Source organism: Leptosomus discolor, chromosome 1, assembly GCF_034619465.1.
Source record: "Leptosomus discolor isolate bLepDis1 chromosome 1, bLepDis1.hap2, whole genome shotgun sequence".
NCBI lineage: Eukaryota > Metazoa > Chordata > Aves > Leptosomiformes > Leptosomidae > Leptosomus > Leptosomus discolor.
In genome coordinates this window covers 61924862-61940464 of record NC_141391.1, presented here as the reverse complement: position 1 = coordinate 61940464, position 15603 = coordinate 61924862, and the positions used below count along the sequence as shown (strand labels likewise).

The 15603-nt window shown below is 39.4% G+C and overlaps 1 protein-coding gene across 1 annotated transcript; it reads left to right on the top strand.

Moving 5' to 3' along the window:
* Nucleotides 1–5729: 5729 nt before the first annotated feature.
* SLC10A2 (solute carrier family 10 member 2) lies at nt 5730–14886 on the top strand. The gene is made up of 6 exons (XM_086482075.1): nt 5730–6148; nt 9288–9406; nt 10530–10618; nt 12721–12896; nt 13506–13663; nt 14753–14886. The coding sequence occupies exons 1-6, from the start codon at nt 5730–5732 to the stop codon at nt 14884–14886; spliced, it is 1095 nt and encodes a 364-aa protein (XP_086338201.1).
* The last annotated feature ends 717 nt before the right edge of the window (nt 14887–15603 follow it).

Sequence of the window (15603 nt, the reverse complement as noted above, 5' to 3'; positions counted from 1 at the left end):
TGTTTTCTTGGCCTAGAGCACTAGACTTGTGTTGAAGTCCCCAAACTGTTTCCATTGACTATGTGTCAGGTTGTTTTGCAGTGTGTGCAACCTGGTTTCCTTTAACAGGTTACAACTAACCCAAAAAGCCCACTGCACATCTGCAGATGTGATCCAGTATTTAATAGAGACATATGGATCCAAACCCATGACTTCAGTTCGTTTCAAGGAACACATGACAGGGACACCAAGGTTGGGGACCAGACTAAACCTATTCTGAAGTAAAATACAAATATTATACATAAGGAAATTTTAAAGTCCTCAGCACCAGATGCTTTGATCTACTGATCTGCTTCTGTCATGCTGACTGAGTTTCTTGATAAGCTACATCCTATCCTCTGACAAGTAAATGAATGCGTAGGCATTATCAGTTTTATTCTACTTTACTTCTGCGCCTTCAGTGTTCTACATTTGCCTCTCAAAATAACAGATGAAACAATTAAAAAATTATTATTATTATCATCATCATCATCAAAGAAAATTATCGAATTCATTAATCATCAAAATAAAAATTTTAAAAGATGCAGCTGGCTTCCAGGCTTAGACGATGGTGGGAAAGGGCATCAGAACTTCAGATTAAAACTCCGGTTTCCTGTTACTTGCTGGAAGATAAATGTCATGAATCAACATAAAGGCAAACACGAAACAGTGTAAGTCATTTCGCCTTCTGATTAGAAGAGTCAATTTCGGTCCCAAGACAATAAAAAGTCCTACAACAACTTGATTTTTCTTTAACCTTGCAGACTTTAAAATCAATCAGACCTTTGATCTAGAATTTAAACATCTAAATTTTTGGCCACTTATCCCAAATTAAGCCTTACTACTAATTAAAATTATAACTTTAAAAGGACAGGTAAAGGCACTGAAATAATTATGTAGTGTATTAGCCCTTGAAATCCAAAGTCAATTCTTCCTGAGGAACATGAAAAAACATGTTTTTATTAAGGGATTCCAACCCATAGAATCATTCAAAAACTTACGCTTTTATAGGTGATAGCATGACACATTTCTTTGATTTACTGTGAAATTATCTATCTTTCAGCTTTTTAATCGATGTCAGAGGTCACCCTTACAGTTTGGCAGCCAAAAGTCTGGCTTATGCTTTTGGCAGACTCCTGTTATTTGTCTCACAGCAGACAGTCCTTGCTGAACAGCATGGAAGTGCAGATTTCCCCTCATACACATATCAAAAAAGAGCTACATTCTTTAAAGTCTAAGGCTTTCGTGTGTTCTTACCTGCAGTTGCATAGTAACTATGCACTTTAAGGATGAGATGTTCTGTTCTATTGAAAATGCCTGCACTTGGCTATTGAAGATGGGTACACTGAAAGATTACACCTTTTGTCATTCATCAAGGCTGAAATGTATCAGAAAATACAAATGCACTACGTATTTCTCCTTGCACGGACAATATTTAGAGTTCTGACAAATCATAGCAGAACCATACCCCTCAAACCAACTACTTAGTGTGTGCAGGAGTTCAGCCGCGGGTGTAAGGTGCAGCTCTCGGGGCTAGTACACAAGCAAGTTAAATTTGTCTGTAAACCAAGTATGTAGCACATCAGGGATTTTTCCCAGCTGAATTCATCAACAACCAAATGCAAGAGCACCCATGCCCTCAATGTTTCATTTGAGACTCAGCTCAAGAGTCTAACAGGCAGAATGTAGATATATGCACCACACAGTGAAATGTAAAAACGTGAATGTAAAGATTAGTAAGTCAGCTTTGCAGCTGACTTCTCAGTATTCTTTAGGAAGATATCCTGAGGTAGTTGTATTTTAATGTCATAAGTTTCTCTCCTGCTATTCCATGGAGATTTTCTTTTCTTAATGTCCTCTATAAACTTCCAATCATGTAGTACATACTTTTCCAAACAAAAAAAAATTTCTATCTCCAGTTGTACTAAAGTTTAAAGTTATAAACAAGATCACCAATCCTAGGTATGACTGCAGTCTCTCTTTTAAAGATGATGGTAAAAGGCAGGTAATTGTCTTTAGGAAATCAATTATCTGAAAAGAAAGATTTTTCTAACCAAGATACTAAGAAGCATCTCGGAGTCGGAATTAAGCAGACAGGGAAGATTCATAAGTCTCATTAAGAGAAACATCACAGAAATAAGCACCAGACAGCCATAAAAGACAAACTGTTAAATTGTCTCTCACAGTGTAGGGCCCTGTATGCACTTACTGCTATTCATGTTTTATAACTGGTGGAGTTAATGGATAAATCAATTATCTGATTGTCGGCACAGGGACAGATCCTTACAGGTTTCATCTGCACAGATTTGTTTGCTGAAGTGAGGCTAAACTCACTTGCATAACTCATCACCACAAAAATTCAAGAAGACAATTCATAATACAGAAATTTGGTAGTTTGGGGACACAAACATAGAGTTAGGTGGATATTTCTCTATTTAAATATTGATTGTTTTTATTTTTGAGGTATGCTGACAGTGTCCAGAATCAGACTGGGGATGTTAATCACCACCAAAATGCCACCAGGCTCACTGCCACTTTCTTCTCTGAACGTCAATGACAGAAAATCACACTGAATAACACACGTAACGAGAATAGGCAAAAAGATGCCAGTTGGGTTTACAGAGCAGTACATAGTCCATCTCACCAGTTAAGCACCATAGTCTGGGTGGAAAACAGGCAATGAAACAGAAGCTGTACAGCTCGGTACCTCTGACAACCATCTCTGAAATGCTGCTTTCCCTGAGGATGTCAGGGAGAATTACAGAGAGCAGCCAAACTTGGGGTTGTTGATCTATTTTCTCACACTAGCCTGCAAGTGGATTAAATCCCAGAAGCACACTGTAAAAAATAAAACAAACTAGAAGAACATTTGAATTCCAGCAGTCCTGAGAGAGCTGCCTGCCTACTTGATAATACTGTACCTCCTGCAACATACCAAGTTTTTAGCTGTGCCTGTAAATATTTCAATGTCTTGGACATGGTTTTAGTTCCCTAACAACACATGAGGATTACTTGAAATAGATATTGACATCTGTGCTAAATTGTAGCATTGTCAGCCTAATAATAACTTGAATTCAGAAGGGCTCAGTTCTGTTTCTGTAAAGAATTTTTTGGGATCTAAGGTTTTATGAAGGTAGCTGATGAACTAATCACTCAGAACCCTTTTACAATAGAGGAGAAAAAGCAAAGGCAAATCTAGCAGTAAGTACAGATTAAGTTTACATAACCTGCTGACCCACAAGGCCATGCAGGGGAGTAGCTGATGTCTTGTTTGTCCTCAGTTGAGCCCAAAGCCTGAGCAGGAAGGTCTCCCCCTCCACTCCATTTCCAGAAGTCAAACTCCAAAACGAGAGCTGGACAATCTTATCTCTCAGCAGAGGCTAGAGACCACCAGCAGGGACACTTCCTCTGCACTGTTTCTAGGGGAAGACACTGAACACCCCTTCACAGCTCAGGCACTTGCTTGGCAGAGGGAGGGAGGAGGCAAAAGCAAGACCCTGCATGAGGGTCTGCCTGAGAAATAGCTTCTGTGAGTTGGAGATCCCTCACCTCCTCTCCTAAACCACTCACCCTGGGTTCCCGCAACATCACAGAGGTTTTACAGGCCTAGGAAAGTCACCCCTGGCCCCAAGATGCTCTAGTCAAAAATTTGTTTCAATAAAAATCAAGTTCAAGTGCAAATCCAGACTCTGATACAGGTTTTATAGAAAATGTTAATACAGATGTGCTTTTTAAACCTAACTAGCCCTTTAAAACACTTGGATTGAAAAATAAAAGCTCCTAAAACATTCTGTTTGAAAGCAAGCATAATAAGGAGAATAAGTTTCCTGCCAAATTGAGATCTTGTAGCCTTCTCTTCCTTTCACCTATTCCTTATTACCTTGCTTGTTGTTCTATTAGACATATCATAGTCACACAGATGTGACACTAATCACAGGGTAGGAGTTGCCAGCTGCCTGGGAGGATAAAGCTACTCTGACATTATCCCATCAGGCACCCAACAGTGACTTAGGAGATACAGCCATTTAGCTGACCCCTTTGTAAAGAAGCAGGTGCCATATGAGCATGCTGGGAAATCCTTCCTAATGCAGTCAGCTCCCCCTCAATAGTTCACAGTTTAAAGTAAAAAAAAAATAGCAATGCCTATCATTTTGCACACTGAGGTTAGGCACAAAATGCCGAGGCTTTCAGTGGGAGTCTTGCTTGTTGAAGATAATTATGGCTTAGCATGTTACCCTGGTAAAAACTACTTCTGTACTGAAACGTAAAGATTTGGGGGGGGCGTCAATTGCATTTTGCATTTTGGAATTTATTTTAGTCTAAGGTCTACAACTAGAAGCTACTTCTGCCCCAAAGTTTGGATATAGGTAAAGAAGCATCAAAATTCTTCCCTTGAAAACACCCAGTTTTGGAGGAAGCCTCAGGAGTAAACCTTTGACCAACCAAAAAACCCAGCAACTGGTAAGCTTTTGAAAACTTGAGACTGAGGTTCAAGTATGCTGTATAGTCAAAATTATCGTGGCTTTCTAGTGTTCTGTTGTTGTTACTGCTGTTGTTTTGGTTTGAAGAACTCATCTGGCTGCTCTCATACCTTCTCTTGCTCTTACAGAATATCAGTGGCACAAAGTTATTTTGATAGCCAATGCATGAATATTTGCACTGCACTCACCTAGTAGGGTTATAAGCACAGTAAATATACCTAAGCACTGACTGATGTATGGTGGTTTTCCACAGGAAATCACATGTGAGAGAAGGATGTGAACCAAGGCAGGAAAGGGAGAACAGGGACATGCAGCAGGAGGCAAATACCCTTAGGATGCCACAAAGTTCCTCTGGTCTCACGTACGAAAAAGGTGTTAGCCACACCGTACAGCATGCCCAGTGGCCATCCTAGAACTGTAAGACCCAAAAGGGATCCCAGGGAAGCTGCTCTGCCTCAGCCTCTCCTCCCTTTTGAGCCGTGGGGATGATGGAGAAAAATGAGCCACACCAAAGCCAGACACAAGAAACCTACCTCCCAAACTTCGTGCTGCACCAGGCAAAAATGTTACCTGCACTCTTGCGCCCAGTGTGGATGCTGAACGTGTTGCCACGCTGAAGGGGATGTGGTCAGCTTTGGCTGGGTACCATGGCTCCACAGCAGCATGCCAGCCCCACTGCTCTGCCCCTCGCTCCCCATACTTGGTTCAGAAAACGCGACTCCTTCCTCCTCCACCCTCATCATCCTACACTCCTCCTCTCACAGCCTGCCACTTCCAGCCCAAGCTGGAGTGAAGCATGGCTGCACCAGCTGCACCCAGCAGAAGGTGCCAAGAGGACCATAAATCTCCACACTGCCTGGATAAGCCCAAAGACATGCAAAAAATTCAAAGAATGAAGTCTAAACTCTTTTCCTCCTGTGATTCTCGCTTCATGTGCTTAGCTGCACCACAAGCCTCCTTTACACTCTTAAATATTAACACAGCTATTCTCTTGATGTGGGATTCCTCATTTTCATGTGAATAAATGATTGTCACAGTATCAAGCAAGTGCAACTTTTATAACTATATGAATCAGCACTGTGCCAAACCCTTCAAGAATAATAAGAGTGTCCAAGCGTTTATTGCACTTTATTGCTTCCTGGATGATTTAAAAAGGAGACATTGACAAACAACCATTTACACAGGCTTGAAAGTTTGCCTCGGATGTACTGAGCGGTTCTGTATTTCAAAATGCAGACATACCTTCTTTCCCAAATTAACACTGAGTCTTTGGCAGAAAACTCTACAGCCTGTCCAGCAAATGCTACTATTTGCAATGGCACATCTTGTGTGTTACCAGAAGATAATTTTAATGAAACTTTGAGCGTAATTTTAAGTACTGTTCTAACAATCATGTTGGCTTTGGTGATGTTCTCCATGGGTTGCAATGTGGAATTTAAGAAATTCTGGAGCCACATAAAAAGACCCTGGGGTATTTTTGTGGGTTTCCTTTGCCAGTTTGGAATTATGCCTCTCACAGCCTTCTTGCTGTCCCTGGTCTTTAATGTGCTTCCTATTCAAGCTGTCGTGGTGCTGATCATGGGATGCTGTCCAGGGGGCACAGCCTCCAATATCATCGCCTACTGGGTGGATGGAGACATGGATCTAAGGTAAGAGCAGCTACTCTCTAAGTAGTTCATGTGGGTTTTTACGTTGTAAACTTTATATTGAAAAGGACTGTGTGATTTTTTTTCTGTGTGATCTTCCTGGCCCATGCATGGCAGAGTTTTCTTCTTGTAAATATGTTTAGTTACTATGTTAGTAGGAAATACCAGCAGGAGAGCAAATATCCATGGTTCATTGAGAATTCATGAGGAAGATAGCACAAAAGAACTATGTATATTAGAAAACATCTTTATTGTAAATCTTCAGATCCTGCAGAAAATAGTATTTATGAAGACTGCTAAAATACTAAGGATTATGAAATCTTTGTCCAGGTTAGAAACTACTTCTGCAATTTTGTTTTTCCCAAGATCTTGGGCAGTAAATAAAAAACAGACAAACAAACAAAAAACACCCAAAACCAAAGGATTTTAGGCTCTGAATCCTCTGTACAAAATAGTGGCTATGCAATATTTCTTGAAGTAATGTTTCTTGAAAAAGACCACCTGTGGAAAACTATTTTCTGTCCTTTTGTGTTCTGTACAATGAATAGACAGGCATAGATTTTCTCTCTGGGAACTAATACAAATTAAAATCGCTTGCAGTAATTCTATCTGCTCCTGGCACCTTCTGCAAAGTCTTCAAACTGAGGGGAAGTTTTACAGGCTACTAAGGCAGCCCTGCCTATTGGGGGCAATGAAAAAACTCCTTTCTGGTGAAGTGTGATGGTCTCGGTGACAGGGTGCTCTGAACTCAGAAACAGATATGTAAGGCACCTGGCATGACCTAGGACATCAAACACACAGGAGAAGTGAACCCTACTCTTTATGTAAATTCCATGGGGTGTTCATTAACTCTAACAGCCTTTAAAAATGAGCCATCTTTTTATTTTTATATCCTGATTACTTTGCTTTAAAATAAACAAGATCATTTCTCTGTTTCCCACAGTGTAACATAAATTGGAGCATTCATCCAATTTATAATATGCCAGTCTGAACTAGAAATGGAAAAAATAATAGAAGTAAGAAAGATGTAGAGCTAGGGCAAATAGACTAAGAATGTTAATATTTGTAGCTTTAATAAGCCATTTTTTCCATCCTTTGAAAACAGTGAACTTTTCTGTCACATGCAGGTGTTAATGTAATACCAACTTTCAAATTATGTATGAGGTCAGCTCTGCTAATCACCAATTTCCTCACTGTGGAGGAAAGACCTATGATATTAGGAGCTATAAGACGCTTGATTTCAATAAATACAGATCTAAGAAACCACAGATGGAAAGACATCAAGCATAAGTCTGAAATTCTGTCCTAATCTTTCCTTGGAAGAATACACAGAGCTAAACTATGCTTTCTCAGCTCCATATGTTCAGAGTCATGCCACTGAAAAGTCCAAATTGACGATGCTATAAGTATGAAAAGGGTTTATATCCCATGATGCTGGCAGAGGGTGAAGTAAATTGACAATATCTATAAAAGGCTATTCTTCAGGTAAAGACCTTTACCTTAAGAAGTCAAAAGCTTTTGGTCAGTACCTTTGTGACAATAACGCAGGGACCAGAGGATATGGGAGATATAGCAAAGGTGCAAGAATCTTCAGTTCTTGATAGAAGAATAACAGTCTAAATAGCTCAGCTGGTTTCTGGAGCCAGCACAATATTATAGAAAGCCTGCCCATCATATCAGACAAGGTTTTGGTTTTGACCGATAATATTTTATGTCTGTACATAACAACCCATCACCACTGTCTACAGTCCTGGTTCAAAACATCCCAATACAAATAGACCACAAGTTAGCACATGAATTAATTATCTACTGCTCATACAATCACAGGGCCGTGACATATGAGGTTTTATACCTTTATACCAGATGATATCCTCTAAAGCTACCTGTAGGGCCATGTGTCTTTGACATCTCTTGATATTTCACAAGAAAAACTGCTTCTGAAACACCATCTCCTCTCCTCCACAGCTCCCCCAGGAGCTTCTGTGAGCACGGGGACTGGGGCGAGAGAACATGTAGACTTTGGAGCAGGATGTATATACAGGGACAATATGAAGATGTAGGAATATAGAGGTAGTAAAAATAAGGTCTTTTATCCATTTGGGGCTTCACCTGACCTTAGTTGTAGCCCATGGCTCTTTTTTCTCTGTCTATAGGAATTCTCCTGCCAGAGAGTCCTACAAAGTTCTGTTCAATGACTCAGAGAGTGACAAGAACCAAAATTAATGTAGATATTCCTGTGGTTTCTGTATTAATTGTTCTAGATTTCTCTGGATCTACCCAGTTTGTGGGATGAGGTCAGTAGTCCCTTTTTTCTGAGGGCAAGCAGCACAAAAGAAAAATCAGAAGTAGGGCTCCTAAAGAAGTTTCCAAAGTCACTTAACTAGAACCCACTGTCATTATTTTTATGTCAGAGGACTGATTTTTAGGCATAATTTTACCTATTCTACTCAGATTCTGGGAATATTCTCCTTTTTTTAGGTGTCTTGTTTTTCTCTCCTTCATTCAGGTAGCACAATGCATCTTGTACAAGGTGTATCGGGCCTGGTGGTTTCAAGACTTTATATTTTAAAACAGAAATGTCTTTGCACAAACCAAGGAAACAACAATACTTATGCTCATCTTCACTGAGTAATTCTCAGCAACTACACTTTGGCCAAGAGCAAAACAAGCCAGAAAAGGGAATTTTATTACATCACACATCTTAGACAATGAAATATTTTTGTATCATGCTGTTGACTTTGGAGTGAAATTTTAACACTATAGAACTGCTGATATAATGGAAAGTTCCATTTGATGTCCATCTGACCCTGTCCAGCTTGTCACCTCCTCAGAAGCCAGCCGGACAGGCAGCATGCAGACAGACTGGCCAACAGACCTTCATGATAGCAGCCTGTCTGACTGCCTCGTTTGCACTGAGTTATTGTTCTGTGGCTGCAGAACACGTAGATATTTTATGTTCCTATCTGTTCAGCAGAAGCCATTCCTTCCATTTAAATTTTTCCAACCTGATATACAGGATAAATTGACTGTAGCCAGCAGCATTGCTCGCCCAAATATTCATAGGCTGTGCAGTTGTAATAAGAAAATGAGAGACTACAGGCTAGCATGAGATGAACTGTCACTACAACCAATTTCTTTGCAGCATCAGCATGACAACTTGCTCCACACTGTTTGCAATGGGAATGATGCCACTTTGCCTCTTTCTTTACACAAAGATGTGGACTGATTCTGACGCCATTGTACTACCCTACAACAGCATTGGTGAGTCCAGTGAACCAGCGCTCTGCCTGCTGACTCCTTTATGCTTCGTCTAGTAACAACCACCTTTATATCATCGTCCTACAGAGTCACAAAGAAATGACCCCAGATTTTTAAAAATATTCATCTTCCTCCTTTCCAATAACTTCCACAGGAATTAGGTATCTAGATCACACCATCCACAGCTCTGCAGATCAAAGGCTTGAAGTTATTATTAATATTGTTGAGCTATTTATTAGGAGATTGTACATGTTCATCTTTCCAAACAGTTTGCAGACCTGCGTGGTACTGGGATAAAAATACAGAATAATTCATACAAGAATAGCTGCTTCCCCTGGATGAATGCATTTGTAACAGCTTTAAGACACAATCCTGCAAAGTGCTAAGTGCTGAGGCCATAATCTGGCAAAGTACTTAAGCACACGTGGATAATTAAGCAAGTGATTAAAACTGCCAAGTCTCTTTGAAAAGCTGCAATCTACACCACCAGGAGTGGCTTCATTTGACTTCCTGTCAAAAATCTCATCAAGCTACAAAGAGAAAGTAGTCAAAGTATTTGGAAATACATGCTCCAGTGCTTTGCAGAGCTGTGGCCCTAGTGCTTATCAAGTGTGGTTCCATGTTATGCTAGTCTTAAAAGCTAGCAGAGTCATTTTCGTATTCTTCAATTTCATTCACCCATTATCCTGGGGAAAAAAAATCACATACATTGCTTGTGCTTTCAAAATAAATACTGGAGGGGGGAGGCCAAAACAAAAGAAGCTCTAAACCGATTGTTGACATGGTACAGTAGCGAAACACCTGCAGATAAAATGAACATTTAATACAGCTACTCACATCACAGGATAGTGATGATTAGCACACTCAAATTTCTGTCTGCCTTTCTGATGCAGGTGAATGAGCATGTAGCCCAGCAGAATGGCAATTACTTCAACAGGCTGCCAAAGATAACAAACTCTATGGAAAAGCAAATGGGCAGGTGTGGGTAGAGTGTGCTCTGGGGCGTGCATGCCAGAAACATCCTCTGAAGGCTTGCTCCATATCCACAACTGCTTTACACAATGTCTGCGCTCCTGTCGTGAACTTCTGCATGATACGTGGGCTTAACTTCTCTTCTTTTTTACAGGAATTTCACTGGTAGCTCTTATAATTCCTGTTTCGTTTGGAGTATATGTTAACCACAGATGGCCTAGTAAAGCAAAAATCATACTTAAGGTAGGATACATAAGGCTGAAGCATTAGTAATTATGGGCAAATTATGGAATCAGTGGCATAACTGAAGCAGTGCATTGCTATTCGTAGTATTTGTATCTGACTTCAAAAGACATAGGAAGTCTTCAGCAGAAAACAAATGAGACACTGCGAAAATGTATTGCTTTCCCCCTGCACAAACATGCATGAGTTGCATACTTCATTAGAAATCTTCATTACCCAAAGAGCCTACTTTTGTTTTTGCCGGTAACTATGTTAGTAATTGAATTTGGTTTATAATGTAAGCTGAAAATGGAAGGAAAATCATTCTGAATGCAAAATAATATAAAATTAAAATATTCTCGATAAGAAAAAAAAAACAACTTTCTACTTTAAAACCATTTCATTGATATTTTTGGGGGGGCATTTTTGAGTCAATTTTTTATTAATAAAGAAATTTGAAAATGTTCCAACTGTTAAAAAAACCTAACAAAACTATTCACAAAATTCAACTATCTTTGCAAGATACTTTCAGATGCATCAAAAAATGGGTTTTGGCAAAACATGTTCTCACCAAAATAATAATAATGATAATAGCAACTTAGCTGCATTTAGTGTCATCAGTAAATTAATCATTCTGAACATTGGGTTTAAGTTTAAAGTGTCAGATGTGCTGACCCTTGGCCTTTTTTAACCATTCTTAGTTAAAACATATATTTTCTAAATTTTTTTAAAGAAAACTAATCTGACAACTTGTTATTCTATCTATACTTTGTTATCATTTCTCTGCTATCAGCTCAGGAAACATAGAACACAAATAAGTTCCTTTTAAGTCAATTCATTTTCTTAGACTGTTAGCTTATTTTGTTGTATTTTAAATGTACTTACAGCTTACGTATGAACTTGGACACTAATGAGTGATGGTTTCAAAACTACACTGTTCCTGCTTAATCATTTAAGTGAAAAGCATGAACTTGAACTCACATGAAAAGAAACTCTACTTGCTTTCTCAGCAAAACATCATTTCATCCTCTTTCTTACTGAGTGGGTGAGCAACCCACAGTAAGGTCCGTTGACAGTTTGCTTTATATAGGACAATGAAGCATCAAGTGAAGATTGAGCAGTAGCTGTCAGATTAAGGTCCATATAGTGAGAAATGAGGGTAAGAGCACAAAGACAGTGTGCCAGAAATAGAAGAGCTTGTTGTGGCCAGACCGTGTTTCTTCTTCCTAGGTGCACGTGGTTAATACCTCAGTCAAACAAAAGTACTTGTTCACTCAGTGTTCTTAAAAAGGCTTCAGCCAAAGACTGATGAAGCCAGTTCAATGGGAATACCTGTTTTAGCTGAGAAATGGATTCTCCTAAGATTAGGTCCAGAAGTCTGACAGTGAGATCCCTGGCAGCATATGCCATAAGGTCAGAAATTTTACTTGGATATTGAGAAGAGAGTTACCACTTTTTTTGGCAAGCAGCAGTGAAGATCTCGGTACATTCAGCCACAGGAAATAAGATCAAGTCAGTGACTATGTCTATGTAGAAATGCTATATGAGCTCACAGACAGTTTTCAAACACAAATTCTCAGACACATTAAAGATTTACTCCTCCACTTGGCAAATAATTTCCTATCACTAACAGTCTAGTGTCTAGTTAGCATACATTATACTAAGCCCCAGAGTGTGACTGCCCAAAAGCGGGGAGGAAAAGTGCATTATACTAGCTATTAGACTGTCAGTTTCCCAACAGCTCTGGGGAAATTTTTCTAATGTGTGCACCGTTCCTCCCTCACATCACTCCCATGAAATTATTTTTAATCTCCAGTTCTAAGTACAATTATAGCCAAGGCTTCAAGAGACTAGTTTTACAGGTACCTGCTGTAGATACCTGTTATAGCTATGCCTTGATCTATATCTGTAGTCACACATTGAAGTATATTGCACATGTCTTGTTTGGGAAAAATGGCAGCTATCTAATCTGTGAATTACATTGCCATAAACTTTAGGTTTTATGTTTAATAATATGTTTCAGTGACTCAGAGACACTCACAGACATCTTTGACACTATGTTTCATGCCATTAAATTTTGTTGGGGTCTCTTATTCACACAATCCTTCCTCTTTCCCTCACAGATCGGTTCCATCATGGGAGCAATCCTCATTGTGATCATTGCTGTGGTTGGGGGAATACTGTACAAAGGCTCCTGGATTATCTCACCCAAATTATGGATCATTGGCACCATATTTCCAGCAGCTGGCTACTCTCTGGGATTCCTTCTGGCCCGTGTAGCTGGTCTGTCTTGGCACAGGTATGGAATTCTCTGTGACAAAGGCCTGTAGCCTTTTTTCAACTGTGAAAAAAAGTTTTTATTTAATGATTAATCAATGCTGAGAATGCTTCCTAAACATTAGCTACACTACAGAGTCACTCATTCTCCAAACCTGTTTCTGGGATATGTGTGTAGATAAAACTTTTCTTGTGCACGTATTTATTTACAGATTCTGACTATACTATTTCATCAAATATTTCATATGCCTTGCCCTTGTGTGCCCATATCCTATGCTTCAAATCAGTGAAACAGACCTGATTTCTAAGTAGGTTGGGACTGCAGTAAAATTTCTTATGAAGCTGCAGCAGCCTACAATTTAGAACATCATTACAAGAGAGGGACATAGTGAGGGTCACATGCGTGGCTTGAAGGTGGATCACAGTCCTCTACAATTGCAGAACTGCCATAAATTATGTTCTGATGGTAAGAGCCATACAACTTGTGGAGTGTTTTGTTGACTATGTGAGCTGAAGGATACCATTTTCTTAGTCATCCATTACTGCGTGTTTCTTGCTTATCCAGATTACTAAAAAGCATAAAGACCCACAGGCTGCTATTTCACAATTATCTTTGTATTATTCCCTTTAGATGTCGTACGGTGTCTCTGGAAACAGGCATGCAAAACACTCAGCTGTGTTCAACTATAGTACAGCTCTCATTCACTCCTGAACAACTTGAACTGATGTTTACTTTCCCACTCATCTACAGCATTTTCCAGCTGTTGTTTGCACTACTAATTTTAGCAGGTAAAGTATAGATATTTTCTATTATAGCATTATAATTATTATTATCAGTCTCATTTTTCATGGATTTGAAGAAAACAAGGGAAAAAATAATCAAATGCAAAATAGTTAAGTAAATAATTACCCAAATGATTACTGAGCATCGTCACTGTGCTGTGCCCTGCACATAACTAGGAATATACAAGGCTCAGTTCAAGATTTGGAAGACCCCTACTTTTCAGCACAAGGAAGGGGATCTCTACCACCTACAACTGGGCACACGAGAATACATTGATCTCAGGATTGTTATTACCTTTGGCCAAGGAAGGGCAAATGCATCTTCTTCCACTGCTCCAGGGGGCCTGGGTGTACACCTGCCCAGCAGGGCTGGCCCACAAGAGTGCACAAAGTCCCCATCCTACCAGCTGTCAAGAGAAAAGGCATTAGTTTCACGGACAATGTGAGAAAATATCTTCCATTAGGGGTAAAGGTTCCTTTTTCCTCCCACATACACCTCTCATGAGTTGCACTGCTGCTACTACAACTAACTTAATGAGGTCGGGACCTTGTCGCTGTTGCTCACACCTAAACCCAGCTGTGATTGTTGAGCTCCCACTCCCAAGGCAGCCATCTTACCTGGCACCAGAACACTGCCCCAGGGACACAGCCTGCAAGGCACAACTCTGACTCTGACCTCTCTGGCAGGCAACAGTGTGGCGACAGACAAACCACTTTGTCTCAGCTCCTGCCAAACAGGACACATGTAGAAGTAAGGGTCAGCACAACAGATCTAGCCAAGAGCCCAGAGACTTCCCAAGGGAGACAAGCAATATTTTTAAAAGTCACTGCACAAAACAGGAACACAAAGCAGTCAAACCCCAAATGCAGAATTTAAAATATTTTCCTTGTTATTTTCTAAATGCACTTTTCCAGTGATGAGTGCTGTTGACATAAAATAATTAAACACAGCTTTAGAGAGACTGTCTGGAGGTGTTGGAATGTTTTAGCAGAATAAGGAAGGAAAATATTTCATGGCTACATATTACTGCAAAGTCTTTTTCAGGCAATTGTTACAATTTCTTTATTTAATACTAAATCTATATCGATTCCCAGGCTACCGTATTTACAAAAGACACCAGGTCAAAACAAAGACAGATGTCGAGAAGACAGAGGAAAAAGAGGATTCAAAATCAACGTCATCAAATGCTAAAATAAATGGAGGATTTGTATCAAATGAGTCCAAATAGACAATTATCTCTGTTCCAACAGATGAAAAGATATAAGATAGACGGTTTACTTAAACCTTTTTTTTTTTCACATGCCATTGCTTTATGGAAATATTTAACAAAACAAGAAGTTCTTCTGATATTGTACAGTAAGACTTTAAAATGATTAACTTATGAAAGATTTCTACTTTGATTTTGAACACGGTTTCTGCCACAATTGTAGAACGTGGTTTTGAAGTTAATTTCCTAAAAATATTTAGTGTTTTATTATGGCTTATTTAAAGAAGGGCAGAATAAAGGTGGGCTATTGCTAAAAAAAATAAGCAGATATTTGCATTACCAACTCCAGCCTGTGATCCTGCAAATCCATATGCTAGTCTCAGCCCCCAAACCAAGCAAAGAGAAATCTTGTAAAAGTGCCTGAGCAGCAACAGGAATTGATGCGGAAGATCTGATAAGGCTGGAGGAATTTCACTGAACATGAATCAACCATAAAATTGGAACAAGGTAACATGAAATAAAGTTTCATTTAGGTCAGTCTGGGCAGACTCAAGTCATTGCACTGTACTAATTTTTTGAAGCATTAATTTATTCTAAAGCTATAACTTTAACAAGTGCAAGGTACCTTGTCACTCTATTTTTTTGCCCTAAGTCACAGAAAGTAGCAGCTTTGCATCTTCAGTTTGTGTCTTTTAGGTGCTGAAAACATGAACAGGGAGACAAAGCTGAGGGCATAAG

Coding starts and splice junctions, on each gene's coding strand:
- SLC10A2 (XM_086482075.1), top strand. CDS start 5,730: ATGCAGACATACCTTCTTTCCCAAATTAACACTGAGTCTTTGGCAGAA. Junction 6,149..9,287: donor GATGGAGACATGGATCTAAG/GTAAGAGCAGCT, acceptor ATTTCTTTGCAG/CATCAGCATGACAACTTGCT. Junction 9,407..10,529: donor ACTACCCTACAACAGCATTG/GTGAGTCCAGTG, acceptor TCTTTTTTACAG/GAATTTCACTGGTAGCTCTT.